General features: G+C 41.4%; 1 protein-coding gene across 1 annotated transcript in view; it reads left to right on the top strand.

Annotated features, from left to right (window-relative positions):
• Positions 1 to 12369, top strand: part of CDHR3 (cadherin related family member 3) — a 94468-nt gene extending 82099 nt beyond the window's left edge. Inside the window, exons 17-19 of the mRNA XM_052000961.1 lie at positions 753 to 784; positions 6690 to 6738; positions 10153 to 12369. Of these exons, the coding sequence (XP_051856921.1) occupies positions 753 to 784; positions 6690 to 6738; positions 10153 to 10517 (446 nt within the window). The 3' untranslated portion in view covers positions 10518 to 12369. The remainder of the gene's footprint in view (positions 1 to 752; positions 785 to 6689; positions 6739 to 10152) is intronic.
• Positions 12370 to 24383: the final 12014 nt, after the last annotated feature.

Raw genomic sequence — 24383 nt, 5'->3', positions numbered from 1 at the left:
ATAGCAGGGAGAGGGAGATAGGGAGGGAGGGGAGAGAATGAGAGAGATATTTGGAATCAGAAAATCTGAGTTTGAATTTGGCTCTGCTGCTCATTGTCTCTGTGATCTTGGTCAAAGCTCTTTGTCTCACTTGCTTAATTTTAAAATGATGAGGTGATGCTTCATAAACTCTAAGATCTATTGACCTCTAAATCTACAAATTTTATGGTCTGAGATTGCACACTTTGCTTTGTGAGATAGAGATTAGAAGTGGGTGAGGGGGGAAATGTCATAAATTTAAGAACATCAGGGGTCATCGAATCCAACCAGGAATTTTACAGATAAGAAAACTGAGGCTCAGGGAAGTGATTTGCCCAAAGTTACACTAAGCAAGTATCTGAGGTGGTATTAAAACTCAGTTTTTGCTGTCCCTAAATCCAACCCTTTATCTTCTATACCAAGATTCCATGATGACTGGGGAATTCATTAACCTGATTTGTCCTTCTTGGTTTTGATCTATTAAAAAAAAAACTTGTATCCACTTACCCCCAATTGATGCTGCCAGTGTGCCAGGCAGAATAAGGGGAAAATATAGATTTCATTTCCAGGAAGGACGACAGGCTGCTAAAACATTTTCATGAGCTGATAAATTCTTTGCTATGTTTGCAACACTGAGCTGGAAGCCTGCTTAAGGGAACCCCACTGTGGGAGGTGGGATTTTAAAGGGAGGCAGGTGCATGAAACTTGACTTTCATCTGTCTCCTTCCCTGCAGAAACCAAGAAGGCAAAGAGAGAAATTGTGTTGGTAAGTGCCGCCATTCATCGAATGAATCCCCTTCGAGGATGTTGTTGTTTTCTTCCCAAACCAGCCTTTCTGCGTTATCCTCTGGGGGTGTTTGTTATTCAGTGAGATGCTTGTACTTGGTCACTGGAACAGATTGCTGTGTGACGAGCTCTTGATAGAATTGGTTCCCTCCACTGAACATGTCTTGTGATATATTTGCAGAAGAACTGGATTTCATAAATATTGAATAGTGGTGTTTATTATCTCCATCAGCCCTCCAGGAGAGTAAGTGGGATGGGGAAGTGATGCTTAATGATCAGAACTCCACTTCAGCATTTAGAAAGACTCTATTTCTCTGCTCTCCCAGAGCATTATAGAAAGGAAATATAGAAAGGGTATGGTGCTATAGGAGTCAGGAAACCTGAATTTTAGTCCCAGATCTAACCATGAACTTAGCCTCTCAATTCCTATTTCCTCTTCTATAAAATGGGCAGAGGTCAAAAGAAGTATGGTTATAGAGGGCTGATTTTTGAGTCAAGAAACTTGGATTCTGAGCCTAGTTTTGCCTCAAAAAAGTTTTGTGAGTTTGGGCAAGTCATTTAGTAAAATGTGTAAAATGAGTAATTATGCTTGTTTCACTTTCCTTTCAGGGATGTAAGAATCTCACAAGAGACTGCAAATCAAAGAGCCTTAGAAAAGTTTAAAAGCTGGGGTAGGAAGCAGAAAAAAAATTAATTTTGTTAATTGAAAAAATAAGGATTAAGTTTAAAAAGGGAAAGTTTAAAGGACTATCAGAATAAGGGATCATGGAAGAGTGAAACAGGTTATGTTTATCTTTTTCTGCCTTAAGAATAAGAAGTGAGGAATTAAAATATAGTAATAATTAGTATCTTGCTTTAATCTTCATCTCTTGTTTAGGAAGGAAAACAGCATATATTTCTTCTGATGCAGGAGCTATAAAATCTTTGGGTTTTCACCACTTTCACCACTTTCACCACATTTGCACACTTAGGTAGTCCAAAGCATTATCACCAAATGTCCTAGATGTTTCACCAGTCCTAACACAAATTTTTTTGGTCAAAACTGACTATTTTATACATCCAGAGAACTCCTTGTATGGGGACATTCTACTAATGCAAATTGGCAACTACTGTAGCTTATAGTCAGAAAATAATCTGGACACTGAGCCATTCTCTGATTTGTCTAAGGTTACCAGATAGCATATGTTAGAGACAGCATTTGAACCCTCATTTTCCTGACTCCAAGTTCAGCCCTCTCAACCGTCCTATATATGCTAGACTTCTAAATATCATAATATAAAAGAATTTATCAAAAATATACAGACCTTGCTCTCCAAGAACTTTAAATCTAAAGCACTTTGCTGATGCCAAAAGAAAACTGGCATTAGTTATTGAATACATTCCCAGATACATAAGAAATTGAAAATTTATCCTTCTGATCAAATGATTAAAATTTAAATAATATTCCTCTGAGCTCATGGCCAGTGTTAACTCAAAGGGTAGGTGGAATAGTTGGTTACCTTTCTAGTAAAATTTGACCCCTCTAGGGTCCCAGTCAGAGCGTTACCTACGTACTCATCAATTTGCTATACAACACAAGATTATTTCCATTGTCTCCCCCATCAGACTGTGAGCTCCTTGAGAGCAGAAACTATTTTGCTTTCTCTGTGTGTGTGTGTGTGTGTTTTGTCTTTGTATACCCAGTGCAGATACTAGAGTAGTTTGTTCTTCTTCAGTTCATTTTACAGATCAGGAAACTGAGGCAAACAGGGTTAAGTGACTTGCCCAAGATCACACATTGAAGAAATGTCTAAAGGTAGATTTGAACTCAGGTCATCCTGACTGCTGGACCAGTGCTCTTTTTACTGGGCCATCAGCTACCCCACTTACACGTAGTTAAATGCTTAATAAATGCTTCTTAAATGATTGCTTAGTTCAGAAAGGAGAAATGATCTTCAAGGTCATGGGACAGGGAAGTTTTTAAGGGCATTGGGAAGGTATGAGCACAGGAATAATGAAGGGAAAGCAAGTCCATGGAGAATACCTTCTGGGAATCTGAGAGGCTGTATGGAAACACTAGTGTCTGGTATAAGGAGAGACCAGGAGAGGAGATGGGAACCTGAGGAAATTAATCTTGGCCTCCACTCTGTGGCCTGAGATCATCTCTGTCTAGGATAGAGAGGAATAGGATAGAAAAAGGAAGGAAAGAAGAAAGGAAGAGAAGTAGGGAGGAAGGGAGGGAAGGAGAGAGGGTGAGAGAGAGGAAAGGAGGGAGGAAGAGAAAGAGGAAGGGAGGGAGGGAGGAAGGAAAGGAGGAAGGAAGGGAGGGGAGAGGGAAAGAAGGAGAGAGGGACAGATAGAAGGAGGAAGGGAAGAAGGGAGGAAAGGAGGAAGGGAAGGAGGAAGGAAGGAAGGAAGAATGGAAAATATGGAAGGAAGGAAGGAAGGAAGCGGGATGGAAAGGAAAGGAAAGGGGGGAAGGAAATTGGAGACTGAGCATTTATTAAGAGCTTACTATATGCCAGACACTGTGCTAAGCTCTGGGGATTCAAAAATAAGTAACAAGATGGGACTTTCATTGCATGTAGTTTTGAAAAACAAAATATGGGACCAAGGCATAGTGTTCAGCTCGGAGTCAGTTACCCCCGGGTGCTCTTTGCTGTCCAGACCGTGTTCTGTTCTAGGTACTCTATTTCAGCAAAGACCTTGACAAGCTAGAAGTCATCTCAGTCGGTGGGCGGGCAGGATGGCAGAAGGCTGAAAGCCGGGCGGTGCAAAGACCAAGTGAAGGAACCGGAGCTCGGACCCCGGAGCAGAGCAGCGTCCGGTGTCGGGGTGGGAGGATGGGGAGGCGGGCGGCATAACCGGCATCTTCAAGAGTCTGAAGGGCTGTCACATGGAGGAGGGATTAGAATGCTCCTCCGGCCTGGAGAACACAACTAGGAGCAAAGGGCCGGCGGTGGGTGGGGGTGGATCAGCTGTCATCGGACAGAATTAGGCTACCTGTAAGGAAATGCTTCCCCCCTCCCACCCACCCCCCCAAAGGAAAAAAAAAAAAAAAAGAAAGAAAAGAAAGAAAGAAGAAAATCGGAGCTCTCCCGAGTGGAAGGTGCTACTTCAGGAAGGCGTGAGCTCGCCTTCCCTCGAGCTCTCCCAGCAGAGGCTGGCTACGCAGCGCCGGGAACGCTGTAAAGGGGCTTCGGGCCGGGGAAAGGCGCTGGAGGTGCCTTCCAATCCCACGCTTTGGTGATCTCGGCGAAAGCCGCGCGGCGGCGGGGGCGGGGGGCCGCACAGCCAGCGTGTCCCTGCTCGTCTTTCACGCTTGGCTTGACTATGTCACAGTAACTCTGAGGAAGAAGGGCTGGGAGATAAATGAAACGGGAATGGCAATGCAAAGGCTGAGGAGGCAGATGGGTGGCAGCTGCCTCGGTGTGCGTGCCTAAGCAGTCAGACTGGCCAGAGGGGTGAGCCAGCTGCTGCCCACCTGGCTGTCTCTGTGTGTGGCAAAGGGCAGGAGGCTTGCACGGCGCCCGGGGGGCCCCTCGGATTCCCTCGGGCGAAGGGGCGCTTACCCCACCAGCCCGGCAGAAACCTGAGGATTTGGCAGGAGAGCGACTAGGGACCCGCCAGTCCGAGACGTCAAGGAGCAGGAGGAGTAAATGTGTCATCCTTATGAAGGCTAATATTAATAATACGGATGATGATAGCTAGTGTTTGTAGAGTGCTTAAAGATTTGCAAAGCGTTTCACAAAGATTATCTCATTTGATCCTTCTAACTACTTAGTGAAGTAGTGCTATTATTATCCCCATTTTACAGATGAGGAAACTGAGACCCAGGACATTAAATGGTATGCCCAGATCCTAATTGAAGAAGTTGGGATTGGAATCCCTGGACCCCTAGGCTCCAAATCAAGGGTCCATTTGACCATACTAAGGTTCCTCCTGACTGCTGAATGCCCATTAGCTATTAATTATCTGTCAGAATCTAATCAACAAGGCTCCATTGCCCATGACCAGCTGACAAATAGGACATGACTTTCTTTCTTATATGATCAGTCCTAGCTCTTTTTAAACAGGCATCCAGAATAAAGGCCATGGAATCTGGAGACCTGAATTCAAATCCTTCTGCTGCTACTACTACTGGGCAGCCAGGTGGCACAGTGATTAGAATGCCAGGCTTAGAGTCAGGAAGACTCATCTTCCCTAAGTTCAACTCCAGCCGCAGACATTTGCTAGCTGTGTGACTCTGAGCAAATTACTTCACCCTGTTTGCCTCAGTTTCCTCATCTGTAACATGAGCTGGAGAAGGAAATGGAAACTCATCTAGTATTTTTGTCAAGAAAATGCCAAATGGGATTAGAAAGAGACAGATGTGACTGAACAACATTACTACAACTGTATACTACCACCCACAATTACTTATTATTTGTGTGCTCCTCTTCCCTCCTCTCCTCTAATCATCTCTCTGGACTCAGTTTCCCCAGCTGGAAAATGTCAGTGATAATACTTGAACCACCCCCTTCATAAGGTGTAGGAGGGGAAGTACTTCAAAATCCTCCAAGATAGAAAGAGTTGTTATTATTAGCTTTTGGCGTGAATTGACATCTAGCACGCCCCCCCACTGCAGAACCCCTTCTCTAATATCCCCAAAGCATGGTTGTTCAGCCTCTGCTTGAGTAATTCCAATGACGGATAACTCATTGCTTCACCAAGCAGTCTGTTCCATTTTGGGTCAGCTCTAATTATTAAGAACTTCTCCTTTATATTGAGCCAAAAATCTGTCTCTAACTTCTACTTCTTGAACCTGCTTCTATCCATCAGAAATGAGCAGAATAAATTGAATCCCTCATTCACCAGGCAACTCTTCCAAAAGTGAAGGCAACTCTTTCATCTTCATCTCCCCAGTTCCTTCCTCATGTGACATTGTCAATCAGTCAGTCAATAAACATTTAAGTATCCACTCTGTGCCTGGCGGTGTGCTAAGAGATAAAGAAAAATAAAAAGATAGCCTCTGCTCTCTCATGCTGCTTTGAAACCCTTCACCATCCTTGTTAACCTCCTCTGAATGTACCTCAGCTTGTCAAAGTGCCCAGAACTGAACACATTATTCCAGCCATGGTCTGACCAGTTTAAATACAGTAGGATTATTGTCTCCCTTGATCTGAATACTTCTTTTCCAAACCCTAAAAGCCAGGACTAGAGAGCTTCCGTCTGCCTAGGTCTTTTAAACTCTTAGCCAGCTGTGGAGCCATATGGAATGCATGGAGGGCGGCACGCGCCACAGGCTGCAGCCCCTGGAGAGGATCGTCACTATTGGTTTAAGTGGTATTAAATGGGATAGAAAGTCCATTGAATTTTTTGTCAGGAAAATGCCATAGCTGTGTAAGATTGGGGAAGTCACTCAGCATCTCTGGTCCTCCTTATGTTAAAAAATAATAATAATAATGTAATGGGGGAGAGTAGAACTACACGCTCTCAGTGTTCCTTCCAGCATGAATAGGCTCCTGGTTCTTCAAGCACAGCCCTGTTGGCAACAGATGCCTGAAAAGTGTTTTCCCTCCCTGGTGGAGTCTATTAGGCACCCCTCCCCAGTTCTGATTCCACCCACCTCCCACCAGGGAGCTCCTAGGCCCCTTGCCCAGAGGAGGTGACCCTCTCTGATTGCCTATTCAGAGTCACTTAGTCTGTCAGACACGATTAGTTCTCACTTGAGCACCAGGCAGGCCTGCAGAAGTCTCTGTGGCTTTTTCCTGATTGAGCTCAGTTGCTGAGCATTCAGCAGGCAGAGGTACCATGTGGCTTGGCTGCCAAACTCACCCAGGTTTGAATTTCTCAGAGTAATGACAGCCTTTTCTTGGGTCAGTGCCTAGCTTTATTTCACATTGTGCGTCTCTCTGTCTCCTTAGGAAATGACCAAGATTAACACTGTCTTTGATGGAGAAGCCCTAGACCCAGGTAATATAAATGGAAATACCATTTTAAAAGGAGATGGTACCATGATTGATAAATGAAATGAAAGTTCAGCAAACCCTCATTTTTTTCACATCATTTGTTGTTCCTGTCTTGCTGTTTCCAAAGAGAATGTTTGATTTTTCCATATGGGTTCTACTTGGCTAATTTATAAAAGAGGGCAATATGGCGTATAGCATATTGAACATGGATCTTAGAATTTTAAGAACCGAATTCACATCTCAGCTTCAACACTTGCTGTTTAGTGCTGGACAAGTGACTTTATTTCTCTCAGCCTCAGTTTCCAAATCTGTAAAAAGGGAAACAATAATCCTTATACTGCTTACCTCACAGGATAATGGTGAGAAAAACACTTTTAATAATAACCAATATTTCCAAAGTAAGAGTTTGGCAAATTATGTCTCGTTGGAAAGCCATCTAGGTGACCCAGTGATTAGATTTCTAAACTTGAAGTTAATAAGACCCTAGTTCAATTCCTATCTTAGACACTCTCCAGTTCTGGGACCCTAGACAAATCCCATACCCCTTGCTTGTCTCTATTATTTTAGCTTTAAAATTAATAGTGTTAATAGTATCTACCCCATAGTGTTGAGGGTCAGAAGGGACCCTAAGGGGTTCGGGCCACAGACCGGTGTAGCAAGGGGTCTCAAAAGAATTTGCAGGTCTGAACCCATCTCCAAGTCAAGGGGCAAAGTTTGTTGTAATTGTAATGCCAATTGAAGTGGGCTAAGTTCCAAAAGAATTCAGCAAAGATCAGAGAGAGAGAAGAGAAAGTTATCCAATTCATGTCACTGATAATGTCACTACCTAAACAGGTAGGTTTGAGCAGTAGTCTCTCTGCTCTTAGTCTATGCACTATTGTCTCCTGAATTTGGTTATCTGTCTGACAATCAGTAATGTTTGTAGGACTATTCTAAGGCCAGAAGACTTTAGAATCATGGACAGACAGATTGTTAGAATAATAGCACTCTAAGGTCAGAGCATCTCAGGATCCCTCATATATCTTCCCTAAAGTCTAAGGGAAGAAATATTATTATATTCCTAGGCCAGAAGAGTTTTACAATCATTGATGGACAGATTGTTAGAACAATAGCACTCTAAAGTCGGGGGAACCTCAGGAAAGTTGAACTTGAAGAAAAAGCTGAGAAATGGGAGCCTTGTATATTGAATTGAGTGGAATGTAAACTATATATATAAAGGAGAGTAATAAGTTTGGAAAGAGAGGTAGTAAAAGATATTGTATATGACTTTCAAGGCCAGATTGAGGGCCTGTTTCCTCCCAAGAGAAAATAAAGAGTTATTGGAGGGAGAGGTTTAGGAATATTAATCTGGCAATTCTGTGAATGATAGATAGGAAAGAATAGAGCAGACCCAAAAAGGTGAAACAGAAGGCTATTGCAATAGTCCAGACAGAACTTTAGCAATCACTTAATCCAACCCCTAGTCTACCCCAAGGCTTCATACTATTGCCATTTTGCTGATGAGGAAATTAAGAGTCAGGGTAAAGAAGTGACTTTCTCACAGTCACTAAGCTATCCACCGTTTTGGCTAGTTTGCTGGTAAGCTCAGCCAAGAGAATGTAAGGTCCTTAAAGCTGGGGACTCCTTTCCTTCCTTCTTTCCTCCCTCCATCTCTCTCTCTCCCCTTACCTCTCTGTCTCTGTTTGCCTGTCTGTCTCTTTCTCTCTTTTTTTGTATTTGTCTAACGTAGTGTCTGGCACATAGTAGGTGCTTCATAAATCCTTGCTTATTTGCTTGATAAGGCAAAAAAACCCCAATATATTTTCTTCTTCCCTTTTCCCCTAAGAAATAAGCCACTTACTGAGAATGGTGCCCTCTGAGAACATATTTTTTCCCCTTACAGATGCAGAATGAATCCATTTTTCTCACTGGGTAGATAGTTGGGCTATAGGTAAAATGCAGTGTTCAATGTATGAGCATTTCCAGATAGCACAGTTCAGAATCCCTTTGGTTGGGAAAGATAAATGAAAGGTAAAGCCAGTCTCCCTGAGCTCTCATAACCTCCCGGAAATCAGCCACCAGATTTAGCTCCTTTACACACATTCCTGCCACTTACAAAGGCTCAATTATACATGGGAATAAAGGGAAGGAAACCAAATTCAGGAGGCAAGTGTTTTGGCTCTTGGCCACCTTCATATGCAAAATGCTTCAGTCCTCTGAAGGAGAATGGCTCCTCTCCAGCAAGAGGCTGCAGTTGGAATTAAATTTCCCTCTATTATTAGGTACTTGTTACCATAATGTGCCCACATTAGCATAAGTGCTGGAGGAATCCAGAGCAGACAGCCTCCGTGGTTTCAGGGAAGTGACACCAGTGGAGTCTTCCCTGACCCTATTGTTTCCCTAGAGGGAAACCTGATGCAGGAAATATACATATTCAGGGTGAAGACGGGTGCCCTATGTGATGAATATATGATAAAAAAAAAAAATGAAAGAGAATGGATTCTCTTTGTATGTGTATGTGCTACATGTACATAGGTACCTACTTTATCATAGCAATGATGAAGACCCCTCCCTTTAAAAACAAAACCAATTAAAAGAAACTCTGAGAAGTAATAAGGTTCCCACTAAAAATGAAATTTGAATTATCCCAAGTTCTTGTTAAATACAAAATTCCAAACGCTCTTTTCAAGATGGACATAGAGCAAAGAGTTTTAACTTGGAGTCCTTGGATCTCCAAGGAGTCTAGGAATAGACTTCAGGGGTCAGGAGTGAGTGTGCTGGAGTTATCTCAGACTAGCTCGAGAGAACTGATTGTTAAATTTTCAACGTGAACATTTACATCTTGGAAATTGGCAAATGATGTAAATGGCTTTTTAAAAAAAATCATCTAGATTAGGGAAAGGAATAGAGAAAATGTCAATAAGAGGTTAAATTTCAAAGTGTCATGCATTTGGGGGGAGCTGGCTATTAAATATATACTAGCAAATATCCCTTGTGAAATATGTGAAATTTGAACGGGAGAAAATGTCTTTATTTTTTCACCATTGATTCCCTTTGTAATCCTGTGTCTTTTGTTTTTGTGCACTTAAAAACATTATACTGAGAAGGTGTCTGTAGGCTTTGTCAAACTGCCAAAGGGGTCCTTGGCAAAAGTAAATATTAAGAACCTTTGGCCTAGAGCCTCAAAATCAATTCACAAACTGTGAATTGTTCTCACAGGCAGTAACTATGAATTATAGGCTGTTCATTTAATTTCTTCAATTTCCTGTATTGTCTAAATTGTGTAATCTTTGGAAGGGACAGGTTAGGGAGACTTTTCTAGACTAATGAATGGCCTCTGTTTATCTGCAAGACTTGTATATCATTTAGTCATTCAGAGCTTCTGGTTTGCTTCTTTTGAGAAGAAATAGGCCTAACTGCTGCTCTGTTTTTCTTCTAGTTACTGGCAAAACATATGAATTCAACTCAAAATCTGGTGCCAGAAAGTGGAAAAATCCATTGATCCAAATATGGTCAGGAGAGAAAGACTTGAGTGAACAAGAAGCTGTTTGGACTGTGGCAAATAATGGTGAAGGGATGCACTCCCTGGAAGGAACCAACAAGGAAGAAGATGGGAAGAATGGGAAAATGGAAGCTGATGACATCAGTGTAGGGCTCAAGAGTGATGATGGAAAGGTGGAATCATGGCAAAGTCTAGGTACCCCTAGACTACAGAAATCCAGAGAAGGATCTTCCCCAGTCCTCCTGGGCAGGGCTTCCCCCAAAATACACCCCCATTCTCCAAGGAAAACCACTGGGAAATAATGAGCATTGTGGTGTTTGTAGCTATGCTGAGGTTCCTCCTCCCCTCACTAAAAGAGTGTATTTAACGAAACTTTGCAATAGGGAGTATACTTCAAGTAGTATATATAGAGAATAGACCATATGTTCCCAGTTGGGGGCTGGCAAAATTGCCATGGTATTCAGGACTTAAAGAATAGAGACTGACCTTAGCTGATCCTGCTCCTAGGAATAGATTTTTATTCTAAAACCTTGATTAAGGGAAAAAGAGAAATGGGATGGAGGGTCTGGGGGTTCCCAACAAAATATTTTCTCCTAAAATGGGCATGTCTGTATAATTCATGAGAAAACTCCAGAGAAAGTTCAATTCAATTTAATAAACATTTATTAAGTGGTAGGACAAATAGATAAGTAGTACAGTGGATAGAGCACTAGATTTGAAGTTAGGAACAACTGAATTCAAATTCAGACATTTACTAGCTATACAGTGCTGGGCAAGTCACTTAATTTCTGTTTGCCTCAGTTTTTTCATCTGTAAAATGGGGATGATAATAATACTTACCTCCCAGAGTGGTCCCGAGGATCAAATAAGATAATATTTGTAAAACATTTAGTCCAGTGCCTGGCACATGATAAGCTGTATATAAATATTAGCTATTAGTAGAAGGGGTGGTATCGTAAGCAATGAGCAGCTAAGTGGTGCAATGAATAGTGGGTCAGGCCTGGAGTCAGAAAAACTCATGTTCTCTAGTTTAAATCTGGCCTCAAACACTTATTAACTGTTTGACCCTGGACAAGTCACTTAACCCTATTTGCCTCAGTTTTCTCCTGTGTAATATGAGCTGGAGAAGGAAATGACAAATCACTCCGGTATCTTTGCCCAAAAAACTCCAAATAAACCCAAATGGAGTCACAATCAAATAATAAGAATAATAATCATGTGCAAAAGAAGACACTATTTTAGGCACTGAGAATACAAGGGACAAAAACATTTTTCTTCAAGGAACTTCCAAGAGGATATGGGTACACTAAGTAAATTAAAATTATACTCAAAATAATTTCAAAAAATAGAGATCGCTAACCATTTTGGGGAATTGAGAAATGCTTTGTTTAAGAGGAGACAGCACCTGAGCTGTGCTTTGATGGAAAATAGGAATTCTAAGAGGTGAGGAGGGAATGTCTTCCAGGTTCGATGTGGGATGGGGTAGGGTAGGGGATAGCCTGGGCAATAGAATGGAGCAGGAGACAGAATGGGCATATACTATTCTCTATATTTAAGAAGAAGGGGTTTTTAAACCTCCCCATATTTCATCTAGCCCATCTGTTCTTTCCTCTGCAATTCTTTGTTTCATTGGGAACATCAGAGCGCTGACTCAAGGCACAGTATGAAACCCACCTCAGCCAGCTAACACAGACTTTCACCTGTCAGTCTGAGTGATGAACCAAAAATAAACAGCATAAGAATGAAAGGGAGATGAAGCTAAAATGTGCAGTCAGCTGAGGCTTCACATATGCCCCAAGTCTGCTCCCTCTTCTCTCCCCCCTCGAAATCCCCATTATCCATCGTTAGAGACAGATAACCAACTGAGAGAATGAGGTACGACCCTATAAAATCCATAGCTTCTCCTGGGGACCTCAGTCAGGGTAATATCATCAGGAAGTCTGACCTGCCTGAAATAGGAGAATGGATTTTGACATTTCTCTTTGCAAATGCAGAAACAGTCTCTTCATTAAAGAGAAACACTTTTAAACTCTATGTATATGTTTCCCTCAGTAGAATGTAAGCTCCTGGAAGGTAGGACTGTTTCGTGTTTATCTTTGTATTGCCAGTGCCTGACATGGAATAATTACTTAATAAATGCTTTTTTTGATTGATTGACTGACTGATGAATTCATTCCTTTTTTCTCTGACCCAGGTCAGGAGTAGTTTAATTTAACTTATTTAATCCAGGTGATAGCCAGGAAATTTCCCTCCCATCCATTAAAATTTTGCAAAAGAAAGCAAACAGACTCATCTGTCTAGATTAACCTGAGTAGTTGGATGGCCAAAGTGACTGATGCCCCTTTTAGGATTCCTGCTATTTCTCTGTGTGCTTGTGACTGAAATGCTTTGCCTTAAAACTCTCAGCCTCCATTTAAATAAAGTCAGACTAAGAGAAAGCTGGAAGGGTGACTTAATAAATATTTGTACATCCATTAAGGATTACTAAACAGAGGTTGGTGAGTAGCTTGTTCTTCCATCACCACTGATGGCAGGCACGAGGAAATTGTGTTTAATGATCACTGAAGAGATTTAGGCTTAGGGAGGAACTTCCTGATGGGCAAGATTTGTATAAACACTGAAATCAGTGAGGGAAATCATCTTCTTTGCAATGTTTAATGGTGTCTTGGAACAACTAGGTCTTGCACTGGATGGAGTACCAGTCTCAGTCAGGGACACTCATCTTCCTGAGTTCAAATCTGACCTCAGACACTCATTACTGTGTGACCCTGGGGAAATCAGTTAACCTTATTTGTCTTAGGTTCCTCATCTGTAAAATCAGCTGGAGAAAAAAAAATTGGTAAACTACTCCAGTATCTTTGCCAAGAAAATCCCAAATGGAGTCACAAAGAATTGGACATGACTGAAAAATGAATCAACAACAAGAAGGGTGTCTTGGAAGCCCTGAGCTTTGATGAAGTTATAATCCCGAGGGAATCTGAGGAATCAAGTTAATAAGTCAATAAACAGATGACAAAGACTAGAAAGAAGAGTCCTTTTTTGGTGAATTTAGGCCAGAATACCTCTAATTATAACATCATTATGATTAGAGAACAGGCCTTGGAGTTATAAGATTATAAATTAGAGCTGGAAGGAACCATAAAGATCATCTCATTCAACCCCTTCATTTTACAGATGAGAAACCCAAGAATACACTGAAAGTAATTGACAGAGGCAGGATTTGAAAACAGACCCTCTGATTCCAAATCCAGTGAACCAGAGCCAAGTTCAACTCCTATCTCTGATATATATTGGTTGAGTGACTCTCAGTAAATCAGTTAATTTTAAAAGTCCATTTAACTTAACTGTCCACTACCTTTATCCCTGAATCACTACACAAATGATAGTTTTTGCTCTTTTCCATCCACTTTAGGCAAAGGCTCTCTCCAGTCTAATGACTTTGGGCTTAAATTGGAAAATGGGGTAGCCTTTTTTTTTTTGTGCTGAGGCAATTGGAGTTAAGTGAGTTGCCCAAGATCACACAGTCAGGAAGTGTTAAGTATCTAGGTCAAATTTTAACTCAGGTCCTCCTGACTTCAAGGCTGGTGCTCTACCCACTGCTCCCTCCACCTAGCTGCCCCGGATAGCCCATTTTAAGAAAGACTTAACAAATCTAGATCTAGAACCAGAAGAGAGTCCCACCTTCTTATTTTACTGATGGGGAAACAGAGGCCCACTTCCCCAGGTCTCGAAAGTAGTGGGACATCAGAAGAATTTGAATCCAGTTTCTCTGACTCCAGAGTCAGTGCTCTTTCCATTGGTCCCTGTTTCTTCTTCCCAGGCTACCCAGAGGCAGCATTGTCTGAACAAGCAACTCCGAACCCACAGAAAACACCTCACAACATTCTACAGCAGGCTCAGTAGAGAGGAATTTGAAGAGAAACATTAAACTTTAGAACATAAGATGTCATAATAGCTTGTGGAGGGTAATAGAGAGATGCAGGGGTACCAAGAGACTTCTGTAGGGCAGGAAGCTCTGGGAGAGGGGAATCACAAGGAGGAAAAGCTTAATTGGAATGACAAGGTTGCTGGTGGCAGCAGGGAGGATGGAAGGCTGCAGAAGGAGGAAGCACACCATTTGCTATTTAATTTCCTGTTTTCAGTCATTATTCTTGCTAAGCTTAGTTCTTTCTACTACCTAGGGAAAGAGACCAAGTATCTGCATCTCGCACAAGTTTAGCACCTGGGAAAAAACCCTAATTGCCCCACCCTAGTTGGGGTTCTGCCCTTCACATCATCAATAGACCAAAGCCCAACCTCCACCTTGAAAACTCTGTCTCAGTAAGCTTAGTCCTGGGTATCTGAAGCCCCAGCCTGACCCCTAGTGGCCATCTTCCTATTCTCTGCAGCTTCTCTACATCCTAGAGATTTTGAATCTCTGGCCAGTAACAGTAACCCGAGGATGGGCATTCGGTGCTGATAGCCAGGATCATACTCTATTCTGTATTGCCAACATCAGGATGTCTGCCCTGCTGGGGGATTTGTTTGTTTGTTTATTTTTCACCCCATTCCCATCCCCCTCGCCCAGATCTTTGGGAGGCAACACTCTCCATCCTTTGGTATTTTAGTTTATTTTCTAACTATGACTTTATGTGCATTAATATACTTGATAGATGTGTATAGATGACCTGTCGATCATCAGGTGGATGGTGACTGCTAGATGGTCTTACAATTTGCCGCTGAACTTAGGCCTTAAAGTCTCCGCCAAGGCCATCTCCTCTCAACTCGAAATAATTCTGAGATGCCTGAATTCATTTGTGTGCTCAGGCATGGGCCTTGCTTCCTGCCTAATGCTTTGGCATCAAAGCTTCAGCCTTCCTGTGAGTAGATGCAACTTTCTCTCAGTGTTCAGCTTCAGAGAGCTGATGGTTATCTAGCCAAATGCTACTTTTTTCCTCTTTTAAAAAAAAAGTTTTTATTTTCAAAACCTATGCATAGAGAGCTTTCAGCATTCAACCTTGCAAAATCTTGTGTTACAAATTTGTTTCCCCTCCCTTCCCCCATCCCCTCCCCTAGAAAGCAAGTACTCCAATATATGTTAAACATATGCAATTCTTGTATAATATTTCCACAATTATGCTGCACAAGAAAAATCAGATCAAAAAGGGAAAAAATGAGAAAGAAAACAAAAAGGAAACAAACAACAATAAAAAAGTGAAAATACCACTCAGTTCCCACAGTCCTCTCTCTGGATGCAGATGGCTCTCTCCATCACTGGAACTGGCCTGAATCACCTCACTGTTGAAAAGAGCCCTCCATCAGAATTGATAATCATATAATTTTATTATTGACATGTACAATAATCTCGATTCTACTCACTTCACTCAGCATCAACTCATATAAGTCTAGCCAGGCCTTTCTGAAATCCTATAGAACAGTGGTGGTCAAACTTTTGTTTTCAATATCTTTATCCTATTAAAAATTATCGAGGATCTCTCCAAAGTGTTTTTTTTTAATCTGGGTTATATTTATAGACATATACCATATTGGAAATAAAAACTACTTTTGAATTTGTAGACCCTCTAAAAGGGTTTCAGAGATCCCCAGGATTCTCTAGACAATTCTTTGAGAACCACTGCTATAGAACAATAATATTCCATAACATTCATACACCATAACTCATTCAGCCGTTCTCTAACTGATGGGCATCCACTCAGTTTCCAGGTCCTTGCCACTATAAAAAAAGGTTGCTACAAATAATTTTACATTTGTGGATCCTTTTCCATTTGGGATTCAGACCCAGTAGATACACTGCTGGCTCAAAGGATATGCAAGTTTGATAAAATGCTACTCTTTTCTACCAAAGGAATGTATCTGCTCCAATGAAGCACCTCTCAATTTGTGAATAACATAAGCTACCTGAATTTATTCAGTTCTAAGTATGGAGACCTGAACCCAGAACATCGGTTAATACTATTCCAGAAAGGACAGTCTCCTGTTGGCTCTGAAAAATGGGAAACACCACAAAGGAGATTATTATTGGCTGCTGTGGAGCAGCTAAAATTAGGGAAGCAGTCAATGCAGTGATATACTGGCAAATGTTTAACAACCAGCCCTCTGGAGGAGAAAAAAATGCACCTACAACAGACATTTAAGTTTAATCTTCATTATTGACATCTTCCCCATTACTTTCTTAATTCTAGCTGACTGACAAAACAATAAATCAGCTCCCAATTTATAAATCATCATTTGCTGAGTTTCCAAGGTGTAAATTCTCACAATGAAAGTTTAATAATGAGCTGTCTGACAGCCCCAGCACATTCCTGATTATATGATCTGTACCAAGAAATTCTGTTTCTCCTCTTACCTCACCAAGGTAAAACCAAGATGGCAGGTGAGAGAGTTGCCTCCCAAGTGGTGCTGTCATATTATTGTCATGCACCCTCATGCACACCTATGCCCTGGGCTATCCTGTGCTTTCTTCCCAGAAGCCCCCGGGCAATCTCATCTCAACACAGAACTAACAGGTTATTACTAAGAATATCACAATCAGACGTCCTCTTCCTACCCCAAATGACAATTATTGGAAATGTGCTTATTTATGCTCGGCTCCTCACTTTCCTCTCATTCCCTCAAATAACCAGAAAGTTTTCCTTTCATATTTTCTTAAAATCTATTCCCAGGCTGAGTTTTCAGTTTCCAGTTCATTAAACTCAGTCCAGAAGAGTTTCTTAAATAGGGATTAATTAAACCAGTGGTTTTATTGCTGTATTCCCAAATGAGGAAGGTCTCTCTCCCAGTTCAGATCAGCAACCTTTGGGCCACTTAGAACAACTTGTTGAGGATCACCTAGTCAGTGTGAGTCAGAGACAGGATTTGTACCCAGGTCCTTCTGGCTCCAGTACCAGCTTTTGATCCATTTGATCCATCCAGCTACCAGGATGTTGATGATAGCTCTATATATCATGCAGGTAGATACATTCCACGTAGCCTCTGGGACACACACAGCTTATTCTCATTTTTCCTTTTTGGTCACAACCTTCCCACCTTCTGATAATAGGATTTAAGATCAGAAGGGATGTTAAAGCTCAAATAATACAACCCCCTCATTTTACAGATGAGGAAACTGAGGACCTGAAAAAAGAATTTGTTCAAAGTCACACATCTATTAATGTCAGAGCTAGACTTTCAAACATAACTAACTAGATTCAAACTTAGGCCTTCTGGCACTAAGTTTAGCCCTTTTCCAAATAAATCACATTCTACTGGGTGTGAGAGCATTCAAGAGTTCAGGGACCAGGTCTAAAATTTATCAACTTTGTTGGGAGGAGAGGGGAGGAAGAAAAAGTTATCTGATTAAGATGAAGTCAGTATCAAAGTCAATCTTTTGTAAGACATTTTCCCAGTTCTCTATTCAAGGCCTCAGTTGTGCTGGACTTTTCTCATATCCTCTATTTATTCCCCAAATTAATTACTATCTTAAAATTGGGCCAATTTGCTTAGGGAAAAGGAATGGGGAGGGGAATATGTATTTAATACCATTTATGGGCAGTTTTAACCTTGACATTGAAATCTGAAGTTTAAGCTATATACTGTACTCAGTAAGAAGCAGGATACAAATATTATTCTACATCGCCAACAATACTTGTGATTCACAAATAAAGCTTGGCAAATATCACTGTAGATCCTCGACAACTCATCTCTTTCTCATCTGTGGCTTTACTGTTTGCCTTTTGGAATTATATGATACATTCTGTGACAGCAAGATCAAGAAAGCCTGAACATGATCACTACTGTACATTAACATTTCTGAGGTGCAAGTGGCAGGAAAGCTGCAATTAGGGGAGTTGGGGGAAATCAGTGGCCCACTATCTACTCTCCCCTCTGAGAGGACTCTTGTTGTAAGACCTCAATGACTGTGGGCAATTCTTAGTCCATACCTCAGTCAAATTCTTGATTCTTCATATTTCTCTCTCTGAAAATTGAGCTTATACAATGGAATTTCCTTCCTAGAGAATATAGACATATGGCTGTTAAGTATAATAGTCCTTCCCAGAGGCATCCTACCTGGGTGGCAGGTAGAAAGCTCTTCTTAGGGCCATGACTTTTCCCACAATAAGTGTCCAGAGAATTGTGCTGATTGACACAGAAGGAGTTATCGGGGCTAATTGGTACTCAATCTTAGAGAAAGTGCAATGTTTTAGTCTATTAATAATTTGAATTGGTATCACACCTTTCATCCCAAGACCTTCAGTAGGCTTTCCAAACCAGGGCCTTCACACCCAGAAACTTTCAGCGGGGAGGGTGAGGTTATCTAGAGCAGGGCTTCTTAAAGTTTTTCCACTTGTAACCCCTTTTTGCCATAGAAATTTTTATATGACCCTGGGTATATAGATATATAAAATACCTATACAAATCAAACATTTTCTGATAATGAATCATAATTTTACAACCCCCACCTTCAGTTATGAGACCCTATATGGGGTAGTGACCCACAATTTAAGAAGCTGAGGTCTATCTAGAGTGTTGCACTGAGAGCATGACTAGGGAGGAAGATGGCAAGAGGACAAGGATATTGAAAAATATTTGAAATTTGGTTACATTTCTAGAATACTTAATGGCAACAAAGCCATTTAACACACTGTCCATTTAACCAATTCTTATTAATTAACTGACTAAAGCCTCTTTTCCAACCATTACCTCATTGGGACTGACACAATAATCCAATAAGGTAGGTAGTTTGAGGGTGATCATCCCCATTTTACAGATAAAAAAACTGAGAATTAGAGAGGTTAATGATTTTATCTGAGTCATGAGGCTGGTAAATGCTGGCAGAGCCAGCACATACTATTTACATACTATTTACAAAGGTTGAGAAGAGATCAGTCTGGAAGCTAAGAGTGATCACTAATAGTTGAGATTCCTGTTAATGAGAGCAAGAGTTCATTGAAGTTATTAGACATTAGGGAAGATTCTCTGGAGATCTTTAGGAACAGGAGACAGCCCAACCTGTGTGGGAATGCTTAGGCCTTCTCAGGTGTAGATAATGCTAGGAGGATCAGTCTTTGACAACCTGCTGGTTTAGGACACTGAGAGAAACAAAGTATGAGACATAGTTCCTGCCCTTGAGGAGCTTAGAATCTAATTGGGAAGAGATGGTTAAATTTACATAAAAAAGTAAAGGAATAATGCAAGTTAATATATTTCAAATAAAGAGACCCAGAGAGTAACTGATAGAGGAGTTGGGAGGAGGCGAGATCTCTGAGTCAGGGGAGGCTACATGGCTTCCTCATACTTTGTGGCCCTCACTGGACAGAACCATGCTTCTTCCTCCCTGCTTCAGGTTGTCATTCTTAAGGTCCCATCACTGTGGTGCCATTTTCACCGGATCTATTTCTGTTGCAACTCCAGAGGGACTTGGACTAGTCTCTCTGGGGAGATGGATAGTCCCATCTCCTAGTGCAAATTCCCCATTCTCATTCTGCCCTTTGCTTTATTATTCTCCTCAATCATCTTAACTCTCTATCCCCGGCATCCACTGATTTTTCCCCAGGTGAAAGAATTCCTAATTATGGATCTGGCCCAACCAGGCTCAGACTCTGTCTGGAGGAAGCAGCCAAATGCAATTGCTGGGCCAGTGACAGGCTCTTCCCAAGGCAGATGCACCATGGGTTTGTTTGTGGTTCCTCCTGCTGCTTGTGGGTGAGTTAATGTAAACAGAACCCCAGAGTGTTTCTGCCCCACTAGCTTCCTGGCGAGATTGCAATGCCTGTGCCATGGCAACAGGGCAAGCATTGTTCCTTTGCTCTGGCTTCTGCTGGCTCCATTGCAAAGATGGCTGCAAGCCCCCACTCGCCTTCCAAGGCAAGTCAGAATTAACGAGTCAGTCCATGACACCTTTGATTAGAAGGAACCTTGTGTGTGTTTGGGGAGGTGGAAAGGAGGAGGCATGGGACTCCAGAGTGTTGGGTTTTACATTGTTTTGGAAAGTTAGTTTGGTGGGGAAGAAAGAGAGATTGTTGGGCCACCAGACTCACCACAACACAACCTGTTCTGCTTTCTGTCCTAAGGTGGGCTGGGAGCTTAGATGCTCTGGTGGCTGCTTGCCAAAGGTCCCTTTTGGGTCCCTACACACACACAAGCCTTTATCCACAATACATGGAAAACTTACAAGGCTTGCAAGGCTGCTCCTTCAGGATCGGACCTGTCTGCTTGAGGGATAGGAAGTGATTTATCTGATTTATCCGTGAAGCTCACAAAGAGCTTGCATTCCTTGTCCTGTCAACTTCATTTGTTCATCCCTGTCAATGGCATTTCCCAGATGGCCAGCTGAATGGCCTTTAAAGCAGAGAATATGACGGGAGCTCTGTCCTACAGTGTTCATGCTCTTAGAACGGTTTCCTGAGCCTGGGACCTCTTCACAGAAAACATCCTGCACGTGATTCTGCTGTCAGCACTGGAAAATCCTCCCTTTGGGCCAAAGATCTGGATCTATCGGCTTTATGATTGTGGTTTTCCCAGAGTCTACATCAAAAATCATGATGGTGAGGAGAAAAAATAGCTCTCCTCTCAGCACTGGTCTTGAAAATTATGACAAGAAGCATCTATTTACACTTATGTTCATATTGGAAAAGGTGTAACATTGTCCATGTCCATAATAAGAGAATGTTCTATCTCTTTGTGTCTCCATCTTTCTATCTTTCTCTGTCTTCTTTGTCTTTTCTGTCTATGTCTCTGTCTCTCTTCTATCTCTATCGCTATTTCTGTCTCTGTCTCTCTATCTCTGTCTTCTCTCTGTCTCTGTTTCTATCGCTCTGCTTCTGTTTCTGTCTCTTTTTCTCTCTTTCCCTCTTTCCTGGCTTTTCATCCTTTCCTCCTGGTTTATCTCCAACACTGCTTAGAAATAAGTGAATATATGTTAATTTTCTTGATAGTGAGAAAATCAAGACTTTTAGAAGAAGAGGCTATTAAGGGCAGGCTGGATTTTTGTTTACATATTATTTGGCTGCTGCTTGAAAGACTTAAGAACCAAGATGAGGAAAATGCTATTCCCTTTAAGTGATTACTTGAGTGATGAAATAGAGGGAGAGAGAGAGACAGACAAAGAGAAAGAGAAGAAGAAGAAGAAGAAGAAGAAGAAGAAGAAGAAGAAGAAGAAGAAGAAGAAGAGAAGAAGAAGAAGAAGAAGAAGAGAAGAAGAAGAAGAAGAAGAAGAAGAAGAAGAAGAAGAAGAGGGAGAGAAAGACAGAGTTGGGGGAGAAAGAAGAGAGATAGAAAAAGGAAGAAAGATAGCGGGAGGGAAGGGGGGGGAAGAAAGGGGGCCAGAGCCGGACAACAAGCTCACTGGGGATCTTTAAGCAGAAGCTGAATGAACACTTGTAGAGATGAGTCTTTTTCAGATAAGAGTTGGACCAGATGGCTGCTGGGGTCTCTTCAGATTCTGAAATTCTGTAATTCTGTGGGTGGGAAAAAAAAATGATGGTTCCTTCTCTGTCATGACTAAGTGAGGACAGCCCAAAGCCACATGTCCAGAGCAGGTGGACAGAGCTGTTAAGCAGAACTGTCTGTGAGGCTGCTTCAGATCTAAACCCAAATCAGCCCTGGTGTGGGGAAGCTACTCTCTCAGCACACATCTGCCCAGCCAGAAAACTGGGTTGACATCTGTGTTTTCCAAACTGATTTCTGCAGCCTAGAAAAAAATCTTGATTTTTTTTTAAACTACATAGCATGCTCTCCACTCCTCCCATCATGTTGGTTCTTCTTTATCAGTTGTTTTTGCTAATATATTGTACCCAGACCTGACTTTAGTACACTTAAGAAGCCAAAGCCACCAAAGAAATGTGACTTATTCAAAATCACAAAACTAATGACTAGAACCCAGGTTTCTTTCTCCAATGCATTATTCATGAAGTAGTTTAGAATTTGGGATTTCTCAGGCCTATAGTATAGGTGTGGAAGCCAAGGACCTCTCTCCCCTAGCCTTTCTCCCCAGGATCTTGCAAGATTCCTCTCTCATCAAGGGTTATGGACATTCTGAACAATAATTCATAACTTATAAAATGTCTCTAGTTCTAATTACCATATAATCTTAATTTATTTCCTGATTTAGAATGATCTTGAAAGGAGAAATTAGTGACACACTCCCTTTCAGAAGTAAAATAAAGCTTTTAAAAGAACTCTTTTTAATTTACAATATTCAATTTTGATTGTTTTGCAATGGTTTCATTTATATAGAACAAACTTGCCCTTTAAGAAGAGATAGGAAAAATATCTCTCCTTACTCCTTTGTAGAGGTAGGTAGTCCACAGGTATGGAATACTGTCCAAAACATGAGATTTTTTAAAATGTATTGGTCTGTTTTGATGATTTTTTCTTATTAATTTATTTTCTTTAAAGAATGACTATCAGGGAGGAAGATGGAGAGAGATATTTGGGTAAATAAAAACAAAATATAATTTTTAAAGGATTCTGATCCCGGGGAATACTTTGGCCCCTCAAAAACAAAACAAAACAAAAACGAACTACTCTTTCCCTCTTCTTCGATATACTTACTTGTTCTCAAAGGGAAGAGGAAGAAATCATAAAAAGAGCTTGATAGAGCAGTACCTCCAAATATCCCTGACATCAAATTTTTAAGAAAAGAGTAGAACATTATCTGACCATTCTTCTCCTGCTCTGGGCCAGCAAGCCAGGCAAAAATTCTTCAATTCCAGGTTTGTAGCTAGATCTTTCGTGCTTTTAGTAGACACCCCTGATCTGCTAGGTGAGTCTACCTTCAGATGCCTAAGGGAAGTGCAACCAGTGTCTTTGTCCATGTTTCCTTATGAAGTGTTGCAGGTGACCACCCCGGGGATCCCAGTCATGGATCCAGAATGCTCAAAGGGTCTCTACTCCTTTATCCCTTCATAAGGTAGCTGGTCAGCTTCCTCCTCCACAGCCCTCCTGCTACAATTGTGATCACCCATTGCAAGTGTGTATGCTGTCAGTCTGGACCCCTTGGAAGTTTGAGAGAAAGAGTGCCCAGATTAAGAGAGAAAGTCTTCCAAATAAGGAGTGGGAAGTGTTCTTTTAAAAGTCCCTTAGTTACAAGATACTTTGTGTTCTCCCCTTCTCCCCCATCCTTTGATACTCTGATTATTATAATCCCCTGAAGCTATTTAGCGCTCACTTCCCATTTCTTTGGAGTCTCAAAATGTGGACAATGAAGGGGATTTTAAAGATGGGTACCTACAACTTGAGAAGGCCTAGACAAAAGGTACTGCTGGTATAATCTGCTTTGGCAGAACACAGAGATTCAGTACAGAAAAAGTCTGCTTGTCATTGAACTTGTTAGCCTCCTAACAGGTTTTACTTTCATTCCCCATACAGCAAAAATCGTCCTGCCTGAGTGACTTTTTGAATAAGAAGAGGGATTAGGAGTCATCTGTGGTACCTAATACCTCTGCACACACTTATCTCCCAGGCCAAACCATTTTATTCTACGTAGAAGATGCTACAAATCTTCTACAAATTTGCTAGGACGAAGAGGAAAATATTTGCTTAAAAAACAGAAAAGATAAGGTCTATAGTTCTTAACAGGTAAGGAAGCACCCTAACAAGGTTTGAATATTGGTCTTGCTCAAAAGGTTCCTCACCACATAGGTAAATGAAAATTGATCCCCATTCCCCCATAATCAGCTGTTATCCACTGTAGGCCTTGAGCCATCCTGGCTCCATGAATCACATGCAAAAAAAATTATAATAATGTCTTGACACAATGGAAAAACCACTGACTTAAGAGTTCAGAGAACTCAGTGGAGATCCCATTCCACTTTTGACAATCACTACCTGGGTGATAATCATTTTGCCTTACTGGGACTCAGTTTCCTAATCTGTAAAATGAGGGAGTTGGACTACATGGCCTCTGAAATGTCTTCTAGCTCTAGATTTATAATCTTCTCTTCCTATATTTTATAAATTATGGAGGATGGAATTTTCTGGCAGCAGAAGATATGGGTGCTTATCAAAAGTAACATTCAAAAGTATGTCATCTTCCATGTCATCTTCCTTACTCCTATTTGCATATGGCACGGTAGGCAGCTGCCTATCTTGTCCACCTCTGGTGCTGTCTCTACGTTTCAGCTTACTCCTTTTTGGTCTTATATTCATCTTGAAATAATCTTGCTGCAGGCCTGTGGTAGTTAGAGGTG

Source organism: Antechinus flavipes, chromosome 5 (assembly GCF_016432865.1).
Source record: "Antechinus flavipes isolate AdamAnt ecotype Samford, QLD, Australia chromosome 5, AdamAnt_v2, whole genome shotgun sequence".
Lineage (NCBI taxonomy): Eukaryota > Metazoa > Chordata > Mammalia > Dasyuromorphia > Dasyuridae > Antechinus > Antechinus flavipes.
Note: the sequence above shows the minus strand (reverse complement) of the source record. Positions and strands in the feature narration are given on the sequence as shown.